At 42.4% G+C, this 17,664-nt stretch overlaps 1 protein-coding gene across 6 annotated transcripts in view; it reads right to left on the minus strand.

Annotated features, from left to right (window-relative positions):
• The window catches only part of cd2ap (CD2-associated protein), a 199,582-nt gene that overhangs the window by 16,834 nt on the left and 165,084 nt on the right, over positions 1 to 17,664 (minus strand). For all 6 annotated transcript variants that reach the window (XM_085997104.1, XM_085997100.1, XM_085997099.1 and 3 more), the window contains 3 exons: positions 10,877 to 11,015; positions 5,841 to 5,977; positions 1,817 to 1,932 (listed from right to left, as the gene is read on the minus strand). In XM_085997104.1, the coding sequence (XP_085853230.1) occupies positions 1,817 to 1,932; positions 5,841 to 5,977; positions 10,877 to 11,015 (392 nt within the window). The remainder of the gene's footprint in view (positions 1 to 1,816; positions 1,933 to 5,840; positions 5,978 to 10,876; positions 11,016 to 17,664) is intronic.

Here is a 17,664-nt window from a genome sequence, read left to right on the forward strand (position 1 = left end):
AGTCGCTCTCTCTCTTCCCCCCCCCCCAGTCGCTCTCTCTCTTCCCCCCCCAGTCGCTCTCTCTCTTCCCCCCCAGTCGCTCGCTCTCTTTCCCCCCCCCCCGTCGCTCTCTCTCTTCCCCCCCAGTCGCGCTCTCTCGTACCCCCCCCAAGTCGCTCTCTCTCTTTCCCCCCCCCCCCCCTAGTCGCTCTCTCTCTTCCCCCCCCAGTCGCTCTCTCTCTCTCTTCCAACAACAACATGCCCTCGAAAAAGCCTCGGCACTGCCGGGCACTCCAGCTGGTGTGACAATAAACCAGTCTGATCGGGAAAATCTGAAGCTCGATCCTTGGTCTACACGGAGTATCCAGTAACCCATACTAGAATGTATATGCGTGTGGACATTCGGGGAGAGGAGAACCAGCACCCCATGATCAAATGCCCTTCAGAGTGGAAAACAGGCATCCCCACCCAGTCTATCCTACATATGATTCTAGCACAATGTAGTTGACTCGATGGCATCTGAAATGGCCTTTACAAGATACTCACTAGTCAGAGGAACTAGGGATGGGCAATAAATATGAAGCGGCAATGAACATGGCTTTGTCTGCATCACCCACATCCTGAGAGCAACAATAAAAAAAAGGCCGTCAGCACTCACTCTTCAGGCTAACACATTAAGAATAGTGACTTGGGCATAGTACTGCTGACACCAGTTATATTGTGACCAAAGTGACAGGCAGAGCTCTTTCAGGTCTCAAACAGGAAAGCTTGTGTGGGTGCCCACCTTCAATGTTTGACCTTTGGTTCAATGCTTTAGTATCTGGTTGTTTTGCCATAGTAGAGTTTAAAAAAAAAAAATCTTCCATTTCTTATTCGTTCAGAAAGAGAGGCAGTGAAAAAGATACCAAAAAAATCTCCCTTTCAGCTGCACGAGTTCCCGCTCAGTCCATAAAAAAAAAAATGCAACTTCTCCCAGCTCATTCTTGACCTCATCAACAGTGCCACGTGTTGCTCTGACTTACAAGCCTCCACTATTGGCTGCCACTTATTTCCAGCACTGCCTCATTAGCCTCCATCGCACCATTTTCTGAGCACTCCTGGAACTTCACTTCACAGCCCAACAACTTTCTTACTGGGCTTAGCCCTCGACTACCACCCTGCTCCTGGCCTGCCTCCAACCTCACTCACTCCTGGAACTACATGCCTTGCCCCAGAAGCACAGCCACTGGAGGTGTACTAATTTTGTTTTCCCAATTTGTGCCACCCCTGTTTTCCTGACACTGCTGACTTTTCCTGGCATATAGTTTCAAAGGCGCCTACAGCCTTCTGGTGCCTCTGCCAAATGGGCATTCTTTGGATGAAAAGTAGACAGAGTGTGCTTGGCAAACTATTTAACTGGGAGGCATCACAGCTGAGCTTGAGCATGCCTTCTCCAACACTTCACAGTAGGAGCCAGTGGATAACAATGAACAAGAACCAATGCTCCCTGGAATTCTTTTTGGGGCCGCGCGGCCCATGCCAAATGCCGCGTGGGACTTTCAGAGAGCTGCACGGCCGCACAACTTAAAGGGAACATTGAAAAGGACCATTACTTTTTCCCCCTCTTTGCCCAGTGGCACTGAGGCCAATGTTATGATCCCACTGCTGTCCTAGCTAATTTAGTACAGATCAGGAAGTGAATTTGGGACCACCTTAGTTTTATGGCTTAGTGCCACAACAGGCACTGTTGACCTATTATGCTACTGGGGAGTTGTATTGGTTATATGTACACAAAAGAGCATTCAAAAAATATTCTTCCATGCCAAAGTTCATAAACAGAAGACAAAAAAAAACTCACAGGGTGACTGACAATAAAAAGGCTGGGTGGCCTTTTCCCTGGCATCCTTGGCCTGCTAGCTGTAGGGTGAGTGAGTTTCTCACCAGAAGATTCTACAGAGTCAAAGCTCATGAGATCTGCAATAGAAACAAATGAATATCCTTCACAAAGTCCAATTAGAATATCCCATTATAAAATAGAGCAAACTCTTATAAACAGGACATGCAATGTCAAATTTTAACGGTTTTGAAATCAAATGGTGATCAAATATTTAGAAAGAGTAGTAATACCTGGGCCATGTAGATCAGTAATCCAGTGAGACAGCAGAACAAGTTCAAGAGGAGGCAAAACACTGGGATCTCAAAGGATCAAAATGCATGGTTCTCAAGCAATGCCCCATCCACGTGCCAAACAGATTTGATGGATGTCATAGTTTTGGGGTTTTCACACTACACCTTATTTTGAATTTAGCATGATCAACCACTTCTGCAAGAGGATTTCACATCTCCGCTGATCCAGAGTCTATCTTTTTTCTGCCCAATATCTTGATAAAAGATAGCATGATGCAGAGATTGTAACAGAACTCACTCCGTACACTGGCTACTGGAATACATCATGGAAATTATCCCACGGGGCTATTGGAAAAAAAAGCAAGGGATTTCTTCCATGTGTTCTGGCCAACCTATATCCCTCAACCAACATCACTAAAAAAAAACTGGTCATTTTAGCTCATTGCTGTTTGTGGGACCTTGCATGCACTGTAATATATGACTCGCTAACAAAAACAAAAATGTGCTATTTTGAAATGCATGAGAATGAAATTCCGTTGCTGGTAATCAAAAACTAGAAGTCAACTGTGACACACCTAAAAAACAGCTAATGGACCTCTTAGCCAGAATTTTAAAAGTTTTTTTTTTTTTTTATAAATACAGCCACGAAGCACTCGTGGCAAATGGCCTGACAAAAATGGAAATAATCCTCTTTACCCACAAAGCTCTTTATATGCTCAAGCCTGTGGGTGCAACCATTTTCTGCTCATGAATGGTATGAACTAGTGAGTGAGTTAGGTTGGCTTTGTTATTTCTTAAATTGCCCCACAAATCTTTAAAGGATCTTTTGTTTGCTATTGATAAACTCTTGATACAAAAATAGAGGGGGAATTTATTCTCCCTTTAAATTCTCAGCCAATCATATTCTCCAGGTATGACCATCCTGGCTCCATATCAGCCTTGTCCAAATTTCAGTCTATAAACCTACTACAGCTTTGTATTACTAAAATGTCAGTCAATCTTTACACCACCATTTGGAGACTGCTCCTTGATGTCTAGGTGATGGGTCATCACCAGCTTCCAGTAACATATCTGTGGTCTCCTAGAACAATGCTTTATTTACCTTAAATCTAAAGAGAAAATATCAGGTTGTTCAACATGGTTAGTAAGAAACAATGCATGAATTTTTAGGATCATAGAAACATAGAAGATAGGAGCAGGAGTAGGCCATTCGGCCCCTCGAGCCTGCTCCGCCATTCAATGCGATCATGGCTGATCATCCAATTTCAGTACCCGGTCCCTGCTTTCTCCCCATACCCCTGGATCCCTTTAGCCTTAAGAAATATATCCAACTCCTTCTTGAATATATTTAATGAATTGGCTTCTACTGCCTTCTGTGGTAGAGAATTCAACAGGTTCACCACTCTCTGGGTGAAGAAATTCCTCCTCATTTCTGTCCTAAATGGCCTACCCCTTATCCTTAGACTGTGACCCCTGGTTCTGGACTCCCCGACCATCGGGAACATCCTTCCTGCATCTAGTCTGTCCAGTCCTGTCAGAATTTTATAAGTTTCAATGAGATCCCCTCTCATTCTTCTAAACTCCAGTGAGTACAAGCCCAATCGTCCCAATCTCTCCTCATACGTGCCATCCCAGGTATCAAAATAGATAAAATCAGAGATGGGACATTCTTTTTTAATTTACTTTTTTTTTTTTTAAAAACAGGACTATTCTGTTTTGGATCCAGTCTACTAAATTTATATTTGACAGTAAAATGAGACATTAAAATATTAATTCAAACAGAATTAAACCATTTTGCTGGTTATAATCTAAAATTTTAAATCATGATGTCGGCCCATTTTCTGAAACTTTAGGGCAAGAATATTCTTACTGATGACTTTAAAAAAAGAAATGGACTTAAATTCTCAATGGCAATTTTATTTGATAAAATTGTGGAATGTATTTCTAATACACAGGGCACACCACATTTTATAAATTTAACTATCAGTGTTGTTCTTATTTTAACCCATAATTGAAATGTCCTTCTGGTGTTATTATATTAGCACTCTCATGCACTTTCCTTTTAAAATGTAATAATACAGTAATAATTGTTACAACTACTGCTTCTCCATTTATTTTTCTCCACGATTAGAGGGAATAAAAGAGGGGTTTTATTCAAAACACCAATATTTGGAGGTTTTTTTCCCCAAACACAGGTTCAAAATGTTCGCCGCTGAGCTGCTTTCTTTTACATGAAGAATTTTTCATCTTTAGAATTTTTGTTTTTAACTTCCACTTTTACTATGGTGAACAGAAGTCAATAATTAACAATCTAATGGTGATCTCTGCAATTCATGGAGTCTATGATGGGAATAGCTTATCGATGGAAACTAGCTTGCTATTCACTTCGGTCACTGCTGTGGTGATGCTTCAAAATTGTACCATTTTTATGCTGATTAATATCTGGTTTAACTTGGAGTAATATATTCATTTTTGGATGTGATTTTGCAACTGAGGGAGTTCATGGATGATCTTAAAGCCTGAACTCATTGTTGAGTGCATGAAAATATCAAGATTTGCACTGAACACAGGTGAACAATCAATGCTTACTACAGACATATAATCTGGTTTTAATTCACATCTGCTTTTTCATTATAGTGCAGAAAAAAATATGGTCCATTGTTTTATATTTTAAAAGCATGCACATCAATTTCTCATTCATATCCAAGAACAAGCTCAATGTTATAATATGACTGAAAGAAGATTAGCCTTTTGTTGCTGTTGACTGCATTAGTCTTTTACCAACAGCTTTCATGGATATTAGTAGAGATACAGCACTCCTGAGTTATGGAAGGGAAAATCAGCCAGATTGCCTGCTCTTTATTCACATTTTTAGTAGGAGTTGCTGGATATAAATGTCAAATGAGAAAAGGAGCGGGTTCAATTGTGATGTCTCCTGTACTTGAACAAGCTGCTGGCAAACTACAATGGTTCACGTACGATGTAAGCGTACTTGGATGAGGTACTGAAGGGTCCGAGTGAACCACAGCCAAACAAGGAGTCAATAATTTTGAGGAAAGCAAAGATGGCAGAAAAAGGAGTGGAAAAAAATAGCAAACAAGAGACCCTTTAAAGATTTGTGGGGCAATTTAAGAATTATGCTGTAAAACAAAAATCAGTGGAGAAAAGCCATGGAAAGTTTCTGCCGATAAGGAATCTGAACATTTCTTCTGGTAGGCTGCTCAAAAAAAGCAAAGCAACGATGTAATACATATTTAAGCAGGAGTACTGGCCACAAATGAGTTACAAATAATCATGCATCGAGGAGTTTTGATGAAATAAAAGATTTTGCATGGTTGTGCTAAAGCAGTTTTCATACAGTGTAAACCGAGCTGAAAAATCATTGCAGCAGCTTTAGAACAAAAAACATTGTGAAGGAAGTAGAGATAACTGGAAACAGCACATTGATATTTCTGGATTTAGAAAACTTGGAAAATCTTGCCAGAGTACTAATCTCCACAAATTAATAAAGTTTACAGTTCACCTATCCAAGAATTTTTGCTGAAGAACACAAGTCTACCTGATAATAACAAAGCAAGGAATTTATGTCCTCAAAGTGAACTTCATACTGGGCAAAAGCCGCTGTAACTGGACACAGCAATTTGGCCAATAATTTTCACGAAAACCAGAACTGTACCCAAATCATTCATTGTGCTAATGAACAAGTGATTTTACAAATCAAAATCAATCATGTTGAATTTTACAGAGTGCCTTACCTATTTCAGGAGTTTTGTCAGGTGCAATTTCTATTGATTTTGGTCGAATAAGCGATGACTGGAGCTCAGATTTTGATCTAAGCACTGCTGAATCAAATTCTGACTTTGGTCGATTGTAAGGCACCTCCCCATTTGTTCTATTAAACAAGAACGCAGAAATTGTTAAATGGTTCATCATATATTTGAGTACAATCATCCATGGTGGAAGCTTGATTATCCAGTCCCATTATCTGCATTCTCAATTAACCAAGTGTTTTCACAGATAATGGGAAATTAGTGGGATTCAGACCTGCCAGATTTATTGTGTGTTTCCAGGGCAAGTCCTCCTGCTGGCAAACCCGACTGATCTAAAGCTCTCTCAAACACCCACCTGCAACCTCATTCATCAGACCTGCCAATTAGCCAAGAGAATGAACTAAAAAACTCCAACACCAATTACGTCTCCCAGTTAAAGGAATCATCCATTCCCTGCTTGCTGTCCCATTTGCACACTCTGCAGCACTGATCAGAACTGAGCTACCAACTTTAAAATCATAGAGCCTGATTGTATTGATTTTGAAATTAGCAGTCCTGCTGAGATCAACACACAGGTGGCTGCAGACAAGATTGTTGGAGATGAACAGTTTCCAGCTCTCACTTCTGGAGCTGGAGGACTTTTTTTGCTCGCTCTCTTGCTTCCATGATAGACTGGAGATGCGGGTTGTTACATGGGAGAACCTATGAACTGGCAGATCAGTTGTTTGATTAAGTTGGCAGAAGTAAGAGGGCAATGCTGCTGGAGAGGACGGAGGCAAGCAGGTGAGGAGAGGCAGAGCAATTAGTGGTATACATTAATTTAGGGGCTTTCAATCAACCTGCCAATTTCTAATAACTATCACAGTGGAGGGCGGAGGGGAAAAGAAAGCTCCCCTCAATTATGGGAAGTAAACAGAATCTACTGTACCACAGTTTGAGTACAATCTGAAATCTACAGATCAATTTGTCTTTTTTTCTTTAAAGCAATTATTCTCAAGTTGACCAAATACTACAGGCACAATCTATGTATTTGGATGAACCATAAATTCTCTCTCCAAATCTACAAGGCTGTGGATAAAACTATATTTGAGGACAAGATTTGTGGTGCTGCTGCATTTCCCCACACAAAATATTTATGGAAGCACCGGTACATTAGTAGCACGGCTTTTTCTAATGATTGATTTTTTCTCCTTTTTGTTCTGAGGTGCTGGGGTACAATTTCACAGCTCTCCAGTATCTCAACCAAGTAGTCATTCTTCAAGCGAGTCTTGTCAGTGTTCGTAAGCTATTCAACTGGTGTGGAGAGGGAGGCATGCTTCCTTCCCTAGCGGGAGAAATTAAAACTAACTATAGCTCCCTAACCACCTTGGCTGGAATCAATTAACTTAGCACGAGCAAACATCAAACTTTGGACTTGCCATGCTTGTATAGTTCAGTATCTAACCATATGGTACATTTATGTGCTGAGGCATCAAGAGTTCCATTCTTGAATATTTGCTTTTAAAACCATGGCCTAGAAATTGGGTTGGGGCGCCAAAGTGGCACAAAAGTCGCCTGAGCGCAGGATTTAGCGCAGCGTTCGAGGCTTCAGCGATCGTCAGATATTCAGTTTCATTGCCCCTCGAGGGACACGGGGCGAAGCTCGAGGCGCTCCGCGTCCCTCTTAGGGCGCTGAAACTGAATATCGCAGCGCCACACGCGGCGGTACTGCAGGCCTTCCTCCCACTGTTAAGGGGGAGGTGCCTGCAACAGCGCGATCCCCGCTCGCAAGTGCCGGCAAACGAGCCCGGCACCAAGAAGTGCCGGGCCCTCGGGAATCAGCCGGCAATGCCGCGGGGGGGGGGGGGGGGGGGTGGGGGCGGGTAGAGGCTGGGGATGGAGGTGCTGGCAGGCGGCCGCTGAAAAAGGCCTCCACCTTAACTTGCGCCGCTGCCAGCATAGTAAGGCCCCATGAACGGGGCGCGGCGCACACCGATGATGTCATCGGTGGCGGCGCAGCGCAGCGCAAAAGGCTAATGCCACCATTATCGCCCCAACTCAATATCGTGGGAGGCGCAGCCAGTGGCGCTACAGCCACTGCCTGCCTCTTTAGGCGCTAACAAGTGGCGCTGCTCACCCAATTTCTCCCCCTATGTCAACTGTTTTGCACTCGAGATGCAATTACCAAATACTTATGACAGGTGAGAAGACATTTTTGTTAAAAAGAATACCCTCCACTGAAAGCAATGCAGGAATTAAAGGTTATTATCTCAACAATCCGCAATGGTAAGAAGGGAGCAGGCTCAACAGGATACCAGTTGGGATATTTTCTGATACTCAAGGAAGAAGTCAATTAAGATCCTAATCCTGCTGTTTACATTCCTTTTAAAATTACAATATAGTAACAGTGTTAATTGCAAGTAATTTTAAAGGTTGGAATAGTAAAAAGGAGACAGTCTAGGAACATATATTTACTGATATTATATAACTGTAGCACTTGAACTTAGGAGATATACAAAATATGTGATCATAATTTCTTTACAGATCTTGCTTGTCCTGGCTGTGTACAAAAAAGCTCCACTCCGATAAAAGTATTATAGTTCTGATCACTGGTGGTAAAAGATGGGTTTCAGTTGACCAATGGCACATATACAAAACTGCCAAGTGACAGCCCTTTTAGAGTTAACTTCACAACAGGCAGGACCAATCAATCACTCAGTGTAGTGTGATGCACGTCTACCAAACAAATTGAGGGGGGGGAGGGAAGAAAGGGAATTAGTTACGGTCAGGCACAATCATCCCCCACGGGCAACATTTTCCTCTTTTTTTTTTTTTAACAGCTTGTTTTAATGGCACACAACTGTGCATCACACTGCAATACCACAGGCGATCCACTCATTTTATATTTATGATGATCTGGATTTAGGAATTGCGGGAACGTGAAGGTCTCAGATTGGGAGATATGGCAAATTGTGATGTGAATTGTGAAAGACTACAGGAGGACACAGACAGGGTAGCAGATAGGTGACAACTGTAGTTCAATGTAGAAAAATGTGCAGCAGTAAATTTTTCAAATAAGAGTAGGGAAAGAAAATACACACAAAACAGCATGGTTTTAAATGGAGCTTAGTGTACAGATACACAGGTCACTAAAGGTGGCAGTGCAAAATAACTAAGAATATAAAAAAGGCAAACCGAATACTTAGAATTTTATGTACAGGGGTAAAATACCTATGGAGGTAATATTGGACTTGTACAAGACCTTCGGTTGGAGTATTGGGTGCTGCATTATAAAAAGGATACAAAAGCAGTGGCAAGATCCAGCATAGATTCACTTGGATATTATCAGGGATGAGGGGTTACATTGATAAAGACAGACCTGGGAAGTTATTTTTTTCTTTATTGGAGCAGAGGAAGTGAAGGCCAACCGAACAGCGGTAAAGATTATAAAGGCTAACGATAAAGTGTTTGACTGTTTCCATTGGTTGGTGAGATGGTTAATACAAGAGCAGACGTTTAAAACAATCACAGAAAAATTAAAGGGGAAGTTAGAAGAGAGATCTGTCCATAAAGGGTGGCTAGAATGCGTGTTCATAGAATCTCTCGGCACAGGAGGCTGCCATTTGGTCCATCGAGCCTGTGCCGGCATTTTGAAAGAGCTGTTCAATTAGTCCTACTCCCCTGCTCTTTCCCTATAGCTGTGCAAATTGTTCCTTTTCAAGTATTTATCCAATTCCCTTTTGAAAGTTATTGCTGAATCTGCTTCCACCACCCTTACAGGTAGTGCATTCCAGATCACAACTTGCTGCGTAAAAAAGTTCCTCATCTTCCCCCGGTTCTTTTGCCAATTATCTTAAGTCCGTGTCCTTTGGTTATCGACCCTCCTGCCAGTGGAAACATTTTCTCCCCAGTTCTCTATCAAAACTCTTCATAATTATGAAGACCTCTATTAAATCTCCCCTTAACCTTTTCTGTTCTAAAGAGAAAAATCCCAGCTCTAGTCTCATAACTGATGTCCCTCATTCCTAGTACCCTTCCAGTAAATATTCTTTGTACCCTTTCTAAAGCCTCAACATCCTTCCTAAAGTGTGGTGCACAGAAATTGGACACAATACTCCAGTAGAGGTCCAACCTGTAATTTATAAAGGTTTACCATAACTTCTTTGCTTCAACTAAGGTTTGTAACAAAGCCATAGAATGGTTACAGCACAGAAAGAGGCCATTCAGCCCTTCAAGCCCATGCTAGCTCTCTGCTAGAGCACTTCAGCTAGTCCCACTCCCGCACACTTTCCCCGTAGCCCTGCAAATTTTTTCCTTCAAGTACTTATCCAATTCCCTTTTGAAAGCCACGATTGAATCCGCCTCCACGACCCTTTCAGGTAGTGCATTCCAGATCATGACCACTCGCTGCGTAAAAAAGTTTTTCCTCATGTCGCCTTTGGTTCACACACTTCAGAAATTCTTCCCCCTCTCTGCCCTTTACACTATTACTATCCCAGTCTACATTAGGATAATTGAAGTCCCCCATTATCACTACTCTAGTTCTTGCACCTAATTTCCCTGCATATTTGCTTCTCCATCTTTCCCACTAATTGGTGCCCTATAGTCCATAAATTATTTAAAAGAGGAATTAGGTAGTTGCTTGAAAAATATTTTTAAAAGGGATGGGGCGGCAGGAGTGGGATTAGACTAGGTGGCTCATATGCAGAAAAGCATTGGCACAGATATGATTGGTCGACTTTCATTCTGTAAAATTTTGGGATCTTATTTGAAAGGTTTGGTTTGTGTCACTCCCTTCCAGTGGGAAAGTATAGTGCCCATGATCGCAGGTCCTTCCCAACTTCATTGCAGGGATCAGAATTATGAAATTGGGTTTCTGGAAACACTCCACCCAAAACAACAACAAAAAAGTTTCAATATAACTAATACATTAATTCATTTATGATAAAGTACTTTTATTGCTCATTCCTTGAACCCACAAGTATATTCATAACACTGACAATAATGAATAGCCCATAAGAATCTCAGAAAAATAATCTTACTTGGGTAAAGGTGGTGGCACTGAGGGTTTCTCTGGTCTTTTGGGAGGAATGGATGTCCTGAAAGGATGACCCTTCAAAGGGAGGTTGGGTTTTTTGGGCGGTACCACTGGGGCTGCTGGTTTAGCAGACTTCTGATCATCTGTGCGGAGAAAAAAAATTGCATAAATGTCATCGCTGTTCACCTGCAATCCAATCTTTTGTCATCTGATTCAATTAAACATCAAGATACCAGGAAATATGTACATGTACCATGTATTTTTCCAAGACAAAACTTTAAGCTTACAAATTGAGATTTATTTCTAGCCCTCCCCACCAAACCTGTCTGCATAATTGAGCTGCAATTAGCCACCAGCTTAATTAATGCTTGATTTATTTATTTCAATGACACCAACTGCTGATAAAACCAATGCACCTCAGTGACCTTATTTAAAGTTAACTTTTCAGCCATAAACATTTAAGAAAAGCTTCAAAATGTATTAACATTCTACACAGAAGAATTAATTATTTTTGTTAGAATGACTAACAAATTTTCACAACCTCAGGATGTCCCAAACGCTTCAAAGCCAATTAACAGCTTTTGAATTGCTGTCGCTGTTGTAAAATAGGGAAATATGGAAGCCAATTTGGACATAGCAAGGTCCCGCAGACCAGATAATCTGTTTTATTGATGTTGGCTTAGGGATCGATATTAATCAGAACAGTGGGAATGCTTCCCTGCCCTTCTTCAAATAGTGCCATAGCATCTTTTACGTCCACCCGAGGGAGTAGATTGGGGCCTCACTTCAACATTTCATCTGAAAGTGAAGCATCCCCTCCGCACTACACTGAAGTGTCAGCCTAAATTATATGCTCAAATCTTGGAATGGGGCTTGAACCCATGACTTGGTCTCAGGAGGCAAGAGTGCTACTGTTGAGCAGACGGTGAAACATGTTGACTGGGGGAAATGTATTAATTGTCAGAGGATAAGTCAAGTCGAATACCTCCAAAGGAATACGGAGGAAAATACAGGATAAATATCTAAGAGTAATAAAATAGGCACATCAGAAGTGAAAGAAACATTAGGTTACAAGGCCTGCTAGGAGGTGAGAGGCGGTCTACTGAGAAGATTACAAGCAGTTTCAAAAGTATATCGAAAGAGTAATTAGTGGAGCAAAGAGGGAACCAGACAATGGCAATAGCTGTGGATTTTAAACATAACAGCAAGAAGTTCTTTCAGTACAATAGCAGCAAGAGAACAGTCAGGGAAAAGGAGCGATCTTTAAAAGGATACTAATGGGGATGAAATGGAGAATGAGCAGAGAACAGTTAGCACATTAAATTAATATTCCTTCAAATTTTCATCAGTGAAGACTATAGCAACTTGCCCCTAGTGTGATGTTTCCAAGCAGATGCAAGGGCTTTGACAATGACAGAGGTTCTAAACAGGCATAGAGGGCCCAAATAACGGGGATACCATCTTGTCCAGGATATCAAGATAGACCAGGGATGTCATTTGTGCAGTGTTAACAATCATCACGAAAGAGTCAATGTAATATTAGAAGTTAGCACCAAATACCAACGTCATACCATATTCTAGAAAGGGAGCAAATCAAATTTGAGAAACTATAGATTCATTAATATCTATCAAAGTAATGGAACTGATCATCAGGAGCAAACTGATCATCAGGAGCAAACTTCAGAAGTACCAGTATGAGATCAAATTCTGAATAGCCAACTTGGCTTTAGAAGGAGACAATCCTGTTTGATAAACCTTGTTGTCTTTTTGAAGAAGCGACATTCAAAGTGAACAGTGAATACCTTTGACGTGGTATACTTAGATTTCCAAAAAGCCTTTGATGAAGTTCTTCATGAAAGGCTGCAGCTGAAACTCAAAGCTATGTAAATTCAAAATAAAACCTGGGTGTGGTTAAAGAATTGGCACAAATATGCCCTGAATTCAGAAATCTGAATGACAACCAAAAACTCCCATTCCTACTGGGAGAGGAGAGAAGCTGTGTAACACTGGCGGCACACTATGTTACAGCTTGCCATGAACAGAGGAACAACCAGTAAACTAAGAAATGAATATATATAAACAATGCAAATGTATATTTATACACTCAGGGATATACCTGTTTATACACTGTATGAATAGAACTGCGTTTATGTGCTCAACCATAAATGTATTTTGATGCTTTGGCAACATAAGATGTAACTTATCATGCCAATAAAGTGATTTGAATTGTGAATTGTGAAAGAAAACAGTGGGTACTTGTTAGGAGAGTGATGTAGGTTGGGGGGAGGTGTGGGGGAAGAGAAGTACAGAGTAGAGTGCCACTGTATACTGCTAGAGCCCCTACTGTTCCCAAAACATAATAACCTAAATGCAGATACCCAATACACACTGGTCAAGTTTAGAGGCGATACTAAACTCGGGGGGGGGGGGGGGGGGGGGGTGGGTGGGGGTGTTGAGCAGAGAAAGTGTACAGTTGAGACAGACAAAGCAGCCAGGGATCTACAAAAGGAATTAGATGAGATCTGTAATTGGAGAAATTAGTTCCAAATAGAATAAAATAAAGGTGCAATATATATCTTAGCAGCTAAAGCAGATGGTATAGAAATAGCTAAAGATGAAGCAGAAAGTGATATTGCTGTGATGTAGCAATAAATAAAGCAAATAGGATGCTGAATTAGATTGTTAGGTGAGCAGAGCATAAACCAGAAGGTGCTATGCTAAAACTGTAGTGTGCCCAGGTCAAACCATACCTTGAGTACCATGTCCAGTTTTGGTCACCAAGATGCAAGAGAAATATTCAAGCCATGGAGGGAATGCAGAGAAGACCCACAAAGTCGATTCCTTCGATTAAGTTAGGAGGAAAGACTGGACAAACTGCACTCTTCAGGCTTGAAAGGAGCTAACAGAGGGGAGGCCCTTATAGAAGTATACAAGATATAAAATGTCATGGATTGGAGGTTAAAATAGAATTACCCCCTTCTAGATAAGGGGGCCTTATCAAAACTGAAAAATAAAGGTTTATGACAGATATCAGGAGAATTGTGTCAAAATATCATTAACACTTGGAAGGGTCTGCTGGGTAGTGCAAGAAGCCAAAGATTTAGATTCATCCCAATGTCAGTTTGACGACATGATGAGGGGGAATGTAGGTCTTCTGTTTGGATGGACGAGCTAATTGGATCCCCCTCATCTATATTTATTTAGTAATAATCATGTTTTAGAAACTCCCTTCCTGAAAATCTGAAAAGTAGGAGAATGATGAATAAGGGCCACTGTTATTTGAAGAATGCAAGTTATTTTGAGTCATCTCCTCAGACAATGGATAATTTCCAACCTGCATTCGGGAGTATATACGACCAAGATATAACTCACCAATCTGCCATACAACATGTCCCTAAACTTAAGTTGCCGGTCCAAAATATTTTAAGAATGTGAGAAAGTAAATCAATACAATTAAGTTGGCGTGAATAGCCCACTTAAGTAACAACAACTTATATTTATATGGCACCCTTAACATAGTAAAACATCCTGAGGTGCTTCGCATAGTGTTATAAAGGGGGAAAAATTCGGTTGGCTAGTGCCTCCAGTTAGCGCCTCTGGGGGGCGCTAGGAACTTAGCGCCCGAGCGTGGTGAGTTTAGCGTCGCTAGCGAAATTGACCAGTCGTTTTGCGGCAGCACTAAACACTACTGTCACGATCTCCTGCGCCCGCAGGTCGTGACGTCAGTCGAGTGTGCAACGCCCCGGGCCGGATATTGAGTCACCCCCCCCACCCCCGCCTGCCACTAGGAACGACAGGTAGAGGGGAAGGGGCTGGGGGAGCGTTATTTAAAGGCAGGTGCTTCCTGCCTTTTCTTGTCGGCAACATTTTTGGTACATGCAGGTTGAGAGGGGGAAGAGAGATGTCTGGAAAAATTTAACACTGTCCGAAGGCATTTTGGCCCTCAGCACCACTTTTCAGGCTCCTAAGCACCGAGCTCTTTTCCTGGGCCTATCCATTAGTGCATCCAACACAATTGCTTTAGAGGTCTCTCCAGGCAGAGACTGAAGGCTGCAATGAGCAGGGTGTGGCTGGCCAGCAAGATGGCCCCTCCCCTTGAAGAACTGGAAAGCGCCAGTCTGTCTGGTTTCCATGTTAACTGACATCGCCCGAGCTTCGGTAGCGTCTCGCTCCCCGATGTTAGCACCTTAAGAGGTGTGTAGCGCCTGATTTAGCACTCAAAATCACCTCCAGGGAGCGATAGAGGCAAATTTTGCAGTTGGAGGCGATAATTAGTGCCGGGCGCTAAACTTTGCACCCGGCCGATATTAGCACCCCAAAATGGGCGATACTGAATTTTTCCCCCAATAAATTTGACGCCGAGCCACATTAGGAGAATTTAGGGCAGGTGACCAACAGCTTTATCCAAGAGGTAGGTTTTAAGGAACATCTTAAAGGAGGAAAGAGAGGTGGAGAGGCAGAGGTGTTTAGGGATGGAACTCCAGAGCTCAGGGCCTAGGCAACAGAAGGCATGGCCACCATTGGTTGAGCGATTATAATCAGGGATGCTCAAGAGGGCAGAATTAGAGGAGCTCAGATATTGTGGGGCTGGAGGAGATTACAGAGATAGGGAGGTCGAGCCCATGGAAGGATTTGAAAACAAGGATGAGAATTTTGAAATTGAGGTGTTGCTTAACTCGGAACCAATGTAAGTCAGCGAGCACAGGGATAATGAGTGAACGGGACTTGGTGCAAGTTCAGACACGGGCAGCCAATTTTTGGATGACCTGAAGTTTACGTAGGGTAGAATGTAGGAGGCCAGCCAGGAGTGCGTTGGAAAGTCATGTCTAGAGGTAATAAAGGCATGGATGAGGGTTTCAGCAGCGGATGAGCTGAGGCAAGGGCGGAGACGGGCGACATTAGAGGTGGAAATAGGCGGTCTTAGTTGTGCTGCGGATATGTGGTCGGAAGCTCATTTTAGGGTCAAATATGACACCAAGGTTGCGAACAGTGTGGTTCAGCCTCAGACAGGTGTTAGGGACATGGATGAAGTCAGTGGCTAGGGAAATAAACTAAAAGCCATCTCTGGAACATGTGGAAACCAATCCAAAGCAAATCATAGAAGTTTTTGGCACAGAAGGAGGCCATTCAGCCCATCATTTCTATGCTGGCCAAAAAAGAGCTCCCCAGCCTAAACCCACTTTCCAGCTCTTGGTTCATAGCCTTGTAGGTTACAGCACTTCAAGTACATATCCAAGTACTTTTTAAATGTGACTAGGGTTTCTGCCTCTACCACCCTTTCAGGCAGTGAGTTCCAGACCCTCACCACCCTCTGGGTGAAAAAAGTTCTCAATTCCCCTCTAATCCTTCTAACAATTACTGTACTTTAAATCTATGCCCCCTGGCTATTGACGTCTCTGCTAGGGGAAATAGGTCATTCCTATCCACTCTATCTAGGCCCCTCATAATTTTATACATTCAATCAAGTCTCTCCTCAGCCTCCTCTATTCCAAAGAAAACAACCCCAGCCTATCCAATCTTTCCTCATAGCTAAAATTCTCCAATGACTGAGAAATCCACCCAAGTACCGTTTCAGCAGTTCTGATGAAAAGTCATCGACTGAAACGTCAACACTGTTTCTCTCTCCACAGATGCGGCCTTACCAGCATTTCTGGTTTTTATTTCAGGTTTCCCAGTGTCTACAGTATTTTGCTATTGTTACAGTTTGTTTGTCTGATAGATAGTGCACTCTCTGTAAATGGATGGATTCCTCTTGTCCAAGATGAGAATGCAAGCACAGGTTGGTCAAAGCTTGGTTTTAGTGACCCTGAAGCATGTATGCGGTTACTGCTGGAGTTTAGTCAACTAAAACCACACAGCTCATCAACACTGAGCACTGGTAAGCTCCTTGCTGCTTGTCTGGCTATGACTGCCCTGTCCTACCCATTAGGATTATCTGGAGCAGAAAGCTTAGAATTATAGACACTGTGATGAGTGTACCTCTCCAGGTTCCATCAACAGCAGATCAATGCAGTGTCCTGGAGCACTGCAGACTTGTCTGGTTCAGGTATCAGATTACCAAGTCTGCCACAGATCACCAGGCATGCCATCTTTATCCCAAATAGACTGTTTACTTCCTCCTAAGAGAGAGTCGTTAGGTGGTCATTTTACTGACAAGCACAAACTTGAGTGCATGCTAGTGGCATGATGAACAGCACAACTCAGCATATGCAAGTGCACTGCTATCATTTTTACGGCAACGAGTCCCGCTCTGCAGCCCAATCATAGTAGGCACTGAGCCATGCAAATACAAGTACATGTGCTCACAAACCCAGTTTCCAGGTTTGTCTGAAGTGTCTGTTTCCACAACTAATATTTGACCAACATTTACCTTCAGCATGGTGGAAGGACTTGTGCATGACACTTGGTGACATGCTAACTGTCTTAATACTCTAGGCATCCAATTAGAGTACTACTTGCAAAGCTTACTTTGTCATCAACTGCTTCATCAAGGTCGTCATGTGGGGGCTTTGGCAACAAGACATACCCACGAGAATGACTTCCTCTTCTGAGCACTGAGCAACAGCTCAGTGTAGGACACAGACTTGCATCCTACATCGGTTTCCCTCTTTTACCCCAAATCCACCTCTAAAATTAAATGTCATCTGCATTACAAAAGTAAATCCACTTCAGAAAGTACTTCACTGACAGTGAAGCACTTTGGGGCACCGAGGGGCCTGGAAACCAGCAGACAAATGCAGGTTAATTCCTCATTTCTGGCTTTCCAACATGGGCGCTTCTGTTGCACTTCAG

This window comes from Somniosus microcephalus, chromosome 9, assembly GCF_052327205.1.
Source record: "Somniosus microcephalus isolate GS21.2 chromosome 9, FLI_Smic_1.0, whole genome shotgun sequence".
NCBI lineage: Eukaryota > Metazoa > Chordata > Chondrichthyes > Squaliformes > Somniosidae > Somniosus > Somniosus microcephalus.